The following is a 13,352-nucleotide window of genomic DNA, read 5'->3' as shown; positions in this document are numbered from 1 at the left end:
TAAGTGTATTACTAAAAATCTTCACCCGTTTTTTTTTTCGATAGCTTCTATCTTTTTTTCTTCTTCTTTTCTACCTTTTAAGCAAGACTACAACCGCAACCTATGGATTATGGAGTGTCTCGTTCGTATCGGATTTTTTCTTTTAATGGACAGTTTCTGGTCCATATATTTTGAGACCCTAATCCGCTTTTTCTATTAATATGTATATACCTTCCCCAGGATAAACAGTTATTTCTTGTCGTTTTTAATCTTTCGAAGCAGTAATAAATGGTTTAGTAATTCCAGTTTTTATATTTTTAGGACCTTAAAGATCTGGACAAATTTATGAAAAGCTCGGGTCAGCCTCCGCAGTTCTTGAGAGAGTCAAAAGCAGCTCGAAGGCTTTATAAGAGAGTTAACAATATAATTGGTAATTTAGATGATTTAGTCCATTCTTTAGAGAAGAATAAGAAGATTCTTAAGGAAGAAGCGAAAACAGTAAGTTTTTTCTATAGTTTTTTTTCTCTAATTTCCTCTCTTATTTTTCTTCCATGTTGGGAAAAAAAATACTTCTTTTGCGAAATAGTATTTTTTAATAAAAGGCTTTTGTCAGCTTTTTCCACTCTTTTCTTGTTACTTTACCCTAAAACAGAAAAAAAAAATGGGCTAATCGTGTGGAAAGTGTAAGAAAGACAACAAGACCTAGTGACAGGGGTAGAAAAAAGGTCATCTGCCCCCACGCACATGCCTGCTTCAGAACTCTCTTAAATTATATAACTCAATATTTACTCAATGTATTTATCACAAACATAGTTAATATAATAAACAGTTTACATAGAACAGCCGCTGTCCAACGTTTTTATAGAAACCCAGGGTCCTGAACCCTCTTTTAGTGGTGAAATTTCAACCCTTCTCCTGAAAAATTTGGAAAACTTGGACTAGGGATTTTTATTAATAAATCTTTAGTGCCAAATGCTGTTACTATAATAACTTTCCTTAAAGTTTAAATGTTTTCAAATTAACATTTTCAATGTTACTTGATATTTAAATCAAGTAATGAATCATCCTAATTCAGAATCTGATTTTAAGCATATCTGAATTGCAGTGAAAATTTTAGGATTTTAATTCGAGTTTTTAATGTTCAACTCATTCAAAGTCTTAAGTTCCTTAGAATTTTAGACACTTGAAGGTCTTGTGTTTGGATGTTGACAATGCTGTGGTAAGACTACTTTCATCCAAGAAATTGAATAAAGATATTTTTTATGCAAATTCGATACAAAACGTAAACACTGACTAATATTCGGAATTTGCGGGGGGGGGGACTTTAAGGATACGAAATTCGCCCGAAACAAGACTTTTGGAATTTATGTAATCTGAGTTTCTAAAACAGAAATGTTTCCCGTTTGCTTCCCACAGAATTAACCTTATCCCTTACTTTTCAGTAAAGGTGAGGGCCGACGAAATGAGCTATAGTGTGATTGATATAATGAATAGATAAATATATTTTTATTTATTGTCTCTTAGACACTTACAATGCTAAGTAAGGTAACTTTGATAAATTTTTCTGTAAGTAACGTTATTTTGGGTATCTTCCTAGTTTTAGATTAATAAGGAAAGCTACAGGAAATAAACCTAAATCCTGTATTTCACAAATGTATTTCTTTAAGAATTGCTTTTGAAGGAAAGTTTTCACGAACACTTTTTTTTAGTTTGTTTCTTAAATAAAAAATGTTTTTCTTAGTGCTTTAATGAAGATATAAGATCGAGAAAATTTTATTAAAGAAATAATTAGTGAAATCATTAGATAAAAGTGCTTTTATTCAAAATTGAAAAAAAATGTATCCGGGCTGTATATCTTGCATTTATGTGATTTTTTTTCAAGGTGAATTAATTTGAATTTATCTTTTTTAGAAGAAGACAATAGTGTTTGCAACTGTATAAACACCAATGTTGGTGATAATACAAGATCCAGTTTTAAATTTCAAGTAGAGGTGGATTTGCAGTATCCAACCTATTCAAATTGAAGGTCCTTTTTACATCCATTCCACCCAGTTTTGGGTATTTACAGTCGTTTTGGGTATAACACTTGGGTATCATCAAAACTTTGGGGTTTTATCTCAGTTCTTTCATAAACTTTGCCTGCTGTTTTCCCTCAAACTAGAACCGTGACCGTGATATTCTCTTTAGATGCTTTTACTTGTTGAGTGAAGAGTCAAATTATGTAGAACGCGTTTGTGAGTTTTGGTTGTAGATCAGTAACAAAATCTTTGTAGATCATGATCGGTTTTTACAATGAAAATAGGGGTCAGAAGCGAATGCTCCCGTTGAGTGATTTTTTACTTAAAATTTGAACTATGCTCTGGCAAGGGGTCCTTTTGTTAGGCATACGATATATCACTGCCAAAATTATATCCATCAAGATATATCCCTTTATAATATCTTATTAAAATTGTATTATATGAACTTGTTTTGAATTTATTGAACTTGGATTGATTCTTAGACTTGGGGGATGGACATTGTGAAAGGTTATACTTTTCACCATTCATAGACCAATTCATTGCCATTCATTATTCATTTCATTATTCATTATTTGTTTATTTTTCATTATTCATTATTCATTACCAATTCATAGAATAAGTCATGACAAACATTCTATAGACTGACATATCAAACTTTCGACTAATTTTATTCTTTGTAAGCGTGGATTTTGACCATTTTTTAAACTGTACTGCCATACGCTTAGTTGATAGGTTAATTTAAGGGCTGATATACCCGTTTTGACTATCCAGTTTTATGGTAAAATGTAAAAATAGGTTCCATTCTACAGCCTTCTCATTTCGATCATCCAGTGGCTTGTCTCTAAGATGTTTGACTTGCAGTCGATTCTTGAATAGAAGGTCAGGGATAAGAATCTTTTTGGTATTCCTTGGACTATTTTTAGGAGGATGGACTATTGTGAGGTGGAAACCTTGTTCTTTTTTAACTAGTTTTCGTTCAAACCCAGAGCTCGGTAGACTGATCTGTTAATTTCTTTAGCGAGTTTGCGTATCCACAAAAAGATTGGTAAGGCCATCTTTTTTGAGTGTTTCTGTGAAGGTATCATAAGGTGCAAATGTGTTACTGTTATCAGACTATTTGTTTTTTTCTTTTTGACTTACCAATAGCTTTCTGGGTTGATCTCCTCAGCCCACAAGAGCCAAGAAATTAAAGAAAAGGATGATTGGCTATTGCTGAATAATAGTTTGGAATGGGGACAAGGGTTTTTTTTTTGTAAAAGTTAAAAGTGGTCAATCCATCTTACTACACATATTCTGAATGCTGTATCTTCAAGAGTACACAATTTGATGATGAAAATAATCTGCTTTTGGTTTAATTGTTGTTCGGATGAAACTATTAGGCAATATGTGTTTCCGACGTTTTCCGTAAAATTGCAAGTATTTTTCTTAGCGGGAAATACGTAGGGGGAAAAGGTAAAGTAAAAACTAACCCGACTGAAGATTGAAATATGATTCACACCTATAGAAACAATTCACCGTGTAGTAACTGGTCATTAATCCGTACTTTCTTTGGAAATAAAGGTTTCTTTCTACTATTGTCAGACATAAAATGCACTAATAATTTCTATTAGACTAGGTTTCGATTAGGAAGGTTATGTACTGTAAAAATGCTTTGTTATCTACGATTGCCTTCGTCATTTCTTCTGAGAACTACCATTTTACCACAAAATTCTCTCATTTTACATTGAATTTGTAATATATATATACCAACTAAAACGGTTTTGTTTTAGTCAGAAATATTTGTAGTTCAAAATATTGCAAGTCCAGCTCTATAGAAAAGTTGAGTTTCAATCAGTATTATTAGTAGTTCAAAATATTGCAAGTCCAGCTCTATTGGCAGAGTTATCTTATTCAAAAAGGATCTGAACAGTTATTGCAAGAAAAATACTTCTTCAGGTGGATCATTCGCCTCCTGCGACTAGATTATCTTGAAACTGTGTATTGACCTATTGCTGTGTTTTGTTTCATGGATTAGTTTTTAAAGGTTAGTTTAATAGTCAATCAGTTATTAAAGAACTAATTTTTAGAGTCTTATTTTTTCTCGTTCTGATTTGTATCCGTATAAATTGCGTTTACATAGGACACTAAGACAATGTATTCTAAACTCATATGAGCCTTTAACTGATGATTTCATAAAAAGTAGGATCAGCATGAAAAAAAAAGTCTGTTTTCAAATTTCGTTGTCTAGATGAAATATAATTCAGATTATTAATTTATTAAACAGGCATAGAAATCATTCAATTTATTTGGTAAATAAGGAGGAAAAGAAACATGGATCCGCAAATCAGAAATGCTTTTATTCATCATCACATTTTATCTCTTCATCAGGGCATCGTTATTCAAAAAGATATAACATGTCTGGGTAGAACTAAAATGGCCTGATTCAAAGGGATTATAGACGCACTGGCATACTTTATATTTTATTTATGTAAATCAACTGCATATACTGTGGTATTTAGATAAACCCATTTAGCTTTTAATGGAACTAATCCCTTATCTTTCTTTTACTTACCTTGATTCCAACTAGACTATTCGTTATGTATTGCTCCAATAGTTCAGGATGAGGCAGAACCTGTCCTTTGGTCGTTTCTTTTTCATTTTCTTTCTTTAAAGTGTGAACCTGAGAAACATATCCTTTAGATCGCACTAACATAGGATACTAGTACTCATGAAAAATAAAAGGAAGTAAAGCATAAGTAAAAAGAAGAAGTAAATGTGCAAGTAGTTAAAAGTAAAATGCAAAAGTAACGAACCCACTTCTTAATATTTGTGTTTCATTCTGTTACCGCGTGTACGCCGAAAATTGCGCCTTTTCTAATGTAGTCACTTGTCGATGGTAACACCCTGAATAGTGAAAAAAGATGAAGATACCCCAAAAAAAGGTAAAAGTATCTTCTATTTCGGCAAAATATTTTTTGTAGTTTTTTTGTATACCCTAGCCCGTGGTAACCGTAAATTTGAAAACGTGGTTTTAAATAACTGTTATGTAAGGAAGAGTTGCCATTTAAATCTTATTTAGGAATGGTAATTATTATTTCGGCTAATCTTTACGGTAAAAACCTATTGTGAAAACAAATGTGTGGGAATAACGAAAAATAGTCTAAAACCATACAAAAGGGTGTCGAATCAAATGAAAACTGCAACATTGAACTCAACATAACCGAACACCTCATTTAGGAGAACTAAAGTCCCCAATCTTGAGTAGCAAGAAAAACCACTTTTTGGTTATATTTACAGTCTTTTTCGTGTATTTAAAATATGGTATTGCTTGAATAGAAATGACAATGATTACCGCAAGCCCCCCCCCCTGAAACTCTCGCATTACAAGATATTTGTATTAAATATTACAAGAGAAATTTTGCTGAGGACAACTTGGGATTTAGGTTAAGACGTTCGGTCGATTGCTTACAAGACTGTTTTTTTTTTAATGCTAGTAGATGTAAAAATGTTTTATTTTAACCTCAAGATTTAATTTGATAAAAGAATTAAAATTAAGACTCAACATTGGACATTTGACAATTATAGCTGAGACATGGTTGTTTTATACTAAGCTTTGTATGAATCCGTCGATTGCAGATTTTGCAATCACTTTCTATAATTATTGTTAGATAGCGTGTAAAATTAGCATTATTGCAGGTGAGTGCGGAAAATGGTATTGTCTATGATGAATTAGTGTCAGTTACGGAGTTAATTCAAGCAATTAAAAAGTTACAAAGAATCGATGATGATGTCAAACTAGAGAAAATAGAAAAGGTGCTGGGGAAGCTTGACACGGACCGGGATGGATCCATCAAGGTTGATGACGTCATGAAGGTTCGATTTTTGTTCATCTTTTTTATAGCCCTATCAAACTTTTGTTGAGTGAAATTTAGTTGTTTGAAATCTAGGCTTGTAATGCTTTGGTTTGGTTTTGATGTAACTTTGTTCCTCCATCAATAGAAATTTAAAGTTCTTGCATGGACCCATCTCAAACAAAATGCAATATGTCTACCTTTCAGTGAAGAAGTTAGTAATGGAAGAGGGTAGGGATGATGGAGGGGCGATTTGTCCTCTTTATGCTTCCAGTTATGTAGGTTGGAAATTGTTGCATAATTCCGCTCCTAGTACGGTGTATAAACAGGCAAGGGGATTGGGACTAACTAAAATTCACTATTGTATATCTTATGTGAGAGTATAACATTTATTTCACTCTCTTAACATTTGGTAGATGTGGCAATCGAGGTCTTCAGTCTTTACATCAAATAATAAAACAGTAAAACCTAATACTCAGTTGTTGTTAATAAAATGTAAGCCATATACAAGAAAAATTAAAGTTTCTATTAAAAAATGGAAAGTAAATCACTTTAAAACCTAACGTAGAAGAGATTGATAGTTTCAGACTTCTTGGTAACTGTGAAGAAAAGTATTTATTTTTAGCTTTTGAACAGGCTCCATCTACAACTAACTACAGTAGGCTAGTAAGATTCTTTCTTCCATCCTTAACCAAAAATTAATAATTTAAAAACAAAAATACCAATTAAAAGTAAAACTGAGATTCATATATAATCTTAAGTTAAATTTAAAAAAAGAAAAAACTTTTAAGAAGTTTTGGAAGTTAGAATCTCACTCAAGCTGAATGTGTTCATTAAAAAGCCAAGCACTAACTAACTTAACTCCCGTCAAAATCACCTTGTTCCAAAAACAACGCTTAAAGATAACAAGGGTTTGAAGGTGGGGTCTTTACTCTGTATTCTCATCGCAAAATGTACAAATAAGACCATAAAGTAAAGTCTCTTCACAAGCTTGACATCTGCCTCAGCCATTACCCTGCCTCAGCCCCAAACACAGAAATTAAAATAGCAAACTAAATCTCAATCGCAAGCAGAAACAGCTGGTAAGAGTAAAATTACATCTTTTGTGGACCCTTGAGAAAATGCTTCTCTTTTTAGCTGCAATTTTTCGGTTTAAGATTCTAATAAATTGTGGTGCGATCGGAGAATCGTCACACCACCTTTAAATAGCCTGGTATCTACGGTCAGTAAGAAATAGAGTGGTAAGAACTGGATAAAATACACTTAAGAAAACCTATTGACGAACCTTTGCACCTTCTTATATTTTTCTTGTTCCGGAAACAAAAAATAAGACAAAAAAATGTATATTTTTTCAAAACTTGGGTAGATACTAGATTCTGGCAGAGCACAACCGAACTTCTCAGCTACAAAAATAATAAAATTTTGGACCAAGACTTTCCTACCCTAGAATCTAGTAGATACTAGATTTTGGCAGAGCACAACCGAACTTCCCAGCTACAGAACAATAAAATTTTAGACCCCACCCATTTAAGCCCACAAAAATCGTATATTAAAACTCACCCCGTCTTGTGGAAAAGTTGAAAATTAAAGTGTAACAAATAACGCTATTTTAGCAAATTTCGACGTTTTATCTACGTACACGTCTTGCGGTATAAAAATAATGTGAACAAATCTATAAAGGAGTTTGGCTTATTTTGTTTCAAAACACTGGAAATTTAACACGAATATAACTTTTATTCATGTTTGTTGCACGTTTTCCTTATATTTTCGGTTTGTAGATCAGTTTTTCCTTCGCCAATATGAACAACAGTAATATCAATTTTGTTCTAGGTCATTGAAATGATTGGGAAGGAACATTTTGATCTGTCTGGAAAGCAAGTATCCGACATAATTGACATGCTTCATAAAGAAGGAGAAATAAGTCGAGAAATCACAATGTATCATCCGAGTAAAGCTAAACTAGTTACGAAGGAATCACCCCCTACAGGATCTAGTGATTCACTCACTGGTCCCCAGCCAATTCGCTATAGAGAAAAATCTGGGATTGTTATTGATGCTAATGTGACTCCAAAAATGAAAGAGCAGATGGAAATGAATGTACAGGAGAAATTGAAGCATGGACAAACGGTGGAAACTAAAAATGTGCTGGTTAGCCTTGAGGATGATGAAAAAAAGGTGAAAATAGAAATTGAAACTTTGGGTAATCACAAGGCGGAGGAGAAACTAAAAGAGATGATTCCCCCACCTGAGCAGTTGGATGAGAAAAAAGGAGATAAAGAGAATCGACTATAAGATGTCATCTAAGATAGCCTATAATATTTGTATTTATTTGGTGATCTCTTGAATACTGGTCTATTTGTTCTGCTGAGTATGAATGCATTTCATTTTGTACCTGGAGATTCGAGGGACAGAACTGCAAAGAAAATTCCTATATTAATAAAAGAAAATCGCAAAAACACATGGAGTTTACAAGTTCAAGCCTAAGACACAGCTATGAAACAAAAATTCTTCTCTTCGGAGGAACTTCTAATGCGTTTTTACTGGCAACGAAGATTCTTGCTTTAGATTGGGATAACGAAAAGAAAAGAAAATTTCACAATCCTAACTGCAAAGAAAATGTATTTTGTTGTGATATTTGAAAAGTTGAAAGTTGGAAATCTTACAATAGTGTTTTATTGGAGGTTTTATTTTTATCAAAGCTTCACTTGCCGGAATTGTTACCCATTTTTATAATTCTTCCTGACCTTTTCTCCTAACCTAAATAAACCTAACCTAAATAAAAGAAAAATCATACCTCAGAATTTTTTTTAGGCCTATCAAGGAAATTAAAATGAAATATTAAATTTGCTGCAGAATTTAATGTCAAAATCCACAATCAGATTGTGAATTGAAGTTGAATCTGAGTATCAGATCTTCAATTTGAGAATCCAGCCTCTCATTAAATCTAGATTCTCGTCCGCAGTTGTCCAAATTTTATCAATCGAAAACGCCTCTAATCCTTGTAAGGGTTCTCGTCCTTGTAATGATCTCGTCTGGGTTTTGTTAGTCGAAAAGGTCTCTAACGCTTGCAAAGGTTTGGATTATTCGAGGGATTATAATTTTGTCTATGTGCGAAGTGATATATTCTAAGCTCATGGTGAGTGATTTGGTTGATTATAGGTACAGTATGAACTAATGCTGAATAAAATTATTTTTCTAAAAAAAAATTTCGAAGAATTCAAATTACTTTCGTATAACTTTTTTTCTCTACAGGCAGTAAATCCTGAGCTTCTAAAGCAATAAGGAAAAACACATGAAAAAAATTGGATACTTGTGACATATTTTATGAAGTTAGACTCAAGATTTTCTCCTTACCTACGGATCTTGAGTCTGAAGTTAGACTCAAGATTCTCTCCTTACTTATGGATTTTTTCTTATGTTTCCTAAAAGTTAGTAGTGAAAAGTTAAGGAAAGAAATAATAAGAAGTTGAATAAAATACTAAAAATTTATTGTATTTGCATAAATTATTAATGGATTTCCGAGAAGGCAGATAAAAGTCTGTATTAAGTTAAGACAAATTGTCCCAGGCTTAATGAAAAAGTCAAAAATGCTCTGTTACGATTTATTTTTTTTTTTTTTTTTTTTTTTTTTGTCTTTTAAAGTAGGTTAACTGACATTAAATTATTGTTTTATTGACGAAATTCGGGGTTCAAGTCTCTTTTTGCTTTCAACTCCAAAGGGAAATAGTTTTTCTCATTTTTTCCATTGGAACGAGTGATTTTACTTTTCTCTAATTCAACTGTTGATATATTGCTTTTGCACACAACTAGTACAATTTTGAGATGTATATTATATCAAAACATATCTTTAGCATCACTCTAAAGCTGATATTATAATTTAACCTACAAATAATCACTCCCTAAAGGAATTTTATACAGGAAAAAGTATTGATATACTTCATTTTGGGCAATTTATTTTATTTGAACAGTTCGTAGCCTTTGATATAAAAATGTTATCATTCCTATCACCCATTCTGAAACGTGAACTTAACTACCTAGAATGCTGCTTAATGCGTATTGCGCGTGTTTTTTTCTAAAATGAAGGAAAACTTCTTCAGTAGGGTGGAAAACACTCTTTGGGATTTACAGCCTGTCCACCTTTTTGCAAAAAAGGGAGGGGAAAGAGAGGTATTGGAGGGTCCACTGACACATGTTGTCATTCCTAAGAATACTAATTAAAAATCCATACGTGATTTCCGTTTATTCAAGATTCAGTGTGCCTACTTTCTACTCTATGGTTCAAGGTGAGGCGTGGGAGGGGGAGTCGCCGGACCTTTTAAATTATTCTTGCAGATTTTTAAAATTAAATTTTCTATTGAATTTTCTTTAGAATTAAATTAAATTTAAGAATTGAATTTTCTCTGTTGGAAACTATCATTGCTTTGTAAGTTTGTTACCGTTATCGTGACTGTTAACATTACTGCTGTCATCAGTCGTTGCTGTTATGGCATTAAAGCCAATTTAACCAAGCCCATAAAACGAGTGGTGGAGGAAATTCAAAATGACAGTTCACTGTTGGTTGTTAGTTCTAATAATAGTTCAAGTTTTTATTTTTAGCATTCTCGAACATATAAATAAAATACTTTTGCCCTTTTGAAAAAAAAAAACTTATGAGGGTTTACGGATGCGCGAAAGTCCACTTAACTACTTACGTAGTAAATATATACTAGTTAAAACTATTATGAATAGAGCAAAACAAATTGCCTATAGCCTGTATAATACATACAACCTGCGCTCTCAACCCGTCTCACCGTTACCTCCCCAGTTCATCATTCCTCCCCTAAAATTAGACTGGAAGGGAATATTTGTAGCGGTAAGTAGTTTTAACAACTACTTGTTAAGTAGATCGGGTGTTTTTTTCATTCTTTTTAATTGTTCTTATGTGTTATGGCTCTGTGTTTTGTTTACGTTCTAGTTTTGACTTCCAAATGCTGTTTCAGTTTACGCCAAAGTAATTTTGTTTTATAAGACTTGTTACATTTCAAAAACTTGTAACGATATCGTTAGGAAATTTCTTCTATGAGGAAGAGACACCCGCGTCACGTGGGCTGCGTGTTTAAGTATCAAATCCATAGCATTAATGGCGACTAAAAATGTTTAAAATTTTTTTAATCATCCTATTTTTAATTAGCGTGTGTGGGCACTAGGAAATAAAATTGCTGACCCACAATTACGCATAATATTTAAATTGAATCTTAAGCGAAGACCTGAAAATCATTTCAAGATTCAAGACAAGTTACAAAAACATGAAACTTATAAAATATAGAAGCAATGAAAAATTTCTCTATATCGGTATACTTGAGTCGTTTAATTCATCTTGTACTCGAAATTCACTTCTTTTTTTTCTTTTTTTTTGCCACGATTTTCGCGAGCTTCACTATAACACGGTAAAAGTATCGTTACCTGAATTTACTTTATGAGTCGCAATCTTAATTAAAACAAAATATACTTATGAAAAATAAATAATAAATCATTAACATTGCTAACTTTTTGATAAAATGAAAAACAGTTATTTAATTAAAATTTAAATGTGTTCAAAATTGTTTTGATTGACAGGTATTGATCAAAGTATTCATTAGTTTTACTTTGGATGAGTCATTTACTGAAAAATTCATTAGTTGTAATTGAACTGCTAACTAGGTGAAGCATAAGTTAACTGTTCATAACTGGAAAAAGGTAAAAATTTACGTGAAATGTTGCACAATGTGTAGTTGTTACCGTAAGCTGCCTAATACCATGTTTACTTTTTTGGCCGCCTTAATCTAAAGCTTTTGTTTTATGTTAACTCTGGTTTTGTCTTTCGTCATTGTTATTACCAATATTATTTTTTTGACATAATGGATTTTGATATTTAATGTTTCAACTATTTATGCTTTATTTTATAGTTCCTTGTACAGACAAAATTTCAGTTGCACTTGCAGTGCAGACCTAAACTGAAAAAGAATTGTTGTTGTTGTATAAGTCGTTTTAGAAAAAAGTTTCTGGACAGTTTTTGCCGTTCAATCTAGCAGCATTAACCATGTCAACATGTAAAGATTTTTAGAAAGAAAATTAAAGGCCGATTGAAGGACTCTATGAAGTTTCTGAATAGCTTTTATCATTGAAAATAGCAGAATGCTGAAGGCACGTTCTGCGGATGAAGGATGACCAATTACCGAAGATTGTCCTTTTCGACCAAACGTCTCGTGGTGAACAGAAAGCAGGTCGTCAGCGACTAGGAAAGGTGTGGAGAGAGAGGTTTTGAATAGATTGGGATGGAGGGGGAGCGTTAGAAACTGTGTTGGTCTCAGGCGGCCTGGTGCTGCGGTGAGTAGTTTGTATTAGTAGTAGTAGTAGTAGTAGTAGTTGAGAATAGCAGTACTAGTCATGTCAACATGTAAAGATGCTTAGATAGAAAAAATTGAATCATAAAGATGACGAATTTTCTATTCGTTTATGTTTTGATTTGTTTTAGAATGATATTCTTTTTCGTAATTCAGTGCAATTGTTGTGCCCAAAGCCAATGGTTGTATCAGCTAATATAACCCATAGGAACGGTAATAAACCTAATGAAGTAATTCGAAGCAACTCTTTATTCATATGGTAAACAATGGATATATAGATGGGAAATTTCAGTATATAGCCAAATAATGTAACCAGAGTTGCCATAAGCAGCAAATTTGAATTATATGTACTTTTTGTACTTTTTCTCCAAAATAGTGACTTGTAAATACATCTAAAAAAAAAAGGAGTACTTTTTATAATTCTATATTAACGTCAGCTTTTTTTCAAGATAAATTGTTCACAAAATTTTCAATATGTTTACCTTTATTTACTGCTGCTTTGATAGTTTAGCATCCTGCTAACGAAAAAATCTTGAAGAGCACACGTTTTTGCCCGTAAAATAGTGAGCCTCACAAAAGAGAAGTGGCAGCTCTGAATGTGACTTCGATTCGGTATGCAGGACATACAATTATGTGAGAGAAAGAGAATTATTGGATACAAAAAACAATGACAACACTAGTTTTACATGCTCCTCGTAAAACTGTAAACAAAAACTGGACACAAAACTAAACTGACTTAAAACAAACACAAAACAAAAAATTGCTCGAGAAGTTGTCGAAAATATAGTAATATGGTAAAAGCAAAATAACTAGTCGAGAACACACGCTTCAGCCACCTCTTACATAATTTACATAATTACATAATCTTACATAATTTCATCAAATATAATATTTGTTAATATTCCCTGGAGGCAATGTAGGTTAGGTGTGATGTAGGAAATGTATGTGATGTAGTTTTTGAGCTAGAGGTACTGAAACATTTGTTTTCCCAGTAAGGCCCAACCTCCACCACTAAAAAAATAAATTCCTGCAAATGTCCCCAAGGGCAAAATTCCTTTAGGATTATCTTATTAATGTAATAATTGATTTTGAAAAGTTGATATTAAGTATCCTAAGTAAAAAATTTTGCTGAAAAGGGTTTGTTTCAATTCTTGTTTGTTGAT

At 32.5% G+C, this 13,352-nt stretch overlaps 1 protein-coding gene across 4 annotated transcripts in view; it reads left to right on the top strand.

Moving 5' to 3' along the window:
- LOC136025187 (LETM1 domain-containing protein LETM2, mitochondrial-like) overlaps positions 1-11,938 on the top strand; it is an 81,970-nt gene extending 70,032 nt beyond the window's left edge. For 3 of the 4 annotated variants that reach the window (XM_065700980.1, XM_065700981.1, XM_065700982.1), the window contains exons 10-12: positions 301-477; positions 5,673-5,849; positions 7,658-11,938. In XM_065700980.1, the coding sequence (XP_065557052.1) occupies positions 301-477; positions 5,673-5,849; positions 7,658-8,119 (816 nt within the window). In that variant the 3' untranslated portion in view covers positions 8,120-11,938. Of the gene's footprint in view, positions 1-300; positions 478-3,932; positions 4,021-5,672; positions 5,850-7,657 lie in introns of those variants that run through there. The other variant, XR_010617035.1, reaches the window with a different exon arrangement.
- The last annotated feature ends 1,414 nt before the right edge of the window (positions 11,939-13,352 follow it).

The sequence above is a fragment of the Artemia franciscana genome, chromosome 3, assembly GCF_032884065.1.
Source record: "Artemia franciscana chromosome 3, ASM3288406v1, whole genome shotgun sequence".
Taxonomy (NCBI): domain Eukaryota; kingdom Metazoa; phylum Arthropoda; class Branchiopoda; order Anostraca; family Artemiidae; genus Artemia; species Artemia franciscana.
This window is presented reverse-complemented; position numbering and strand designations above follow the sequence as displayed.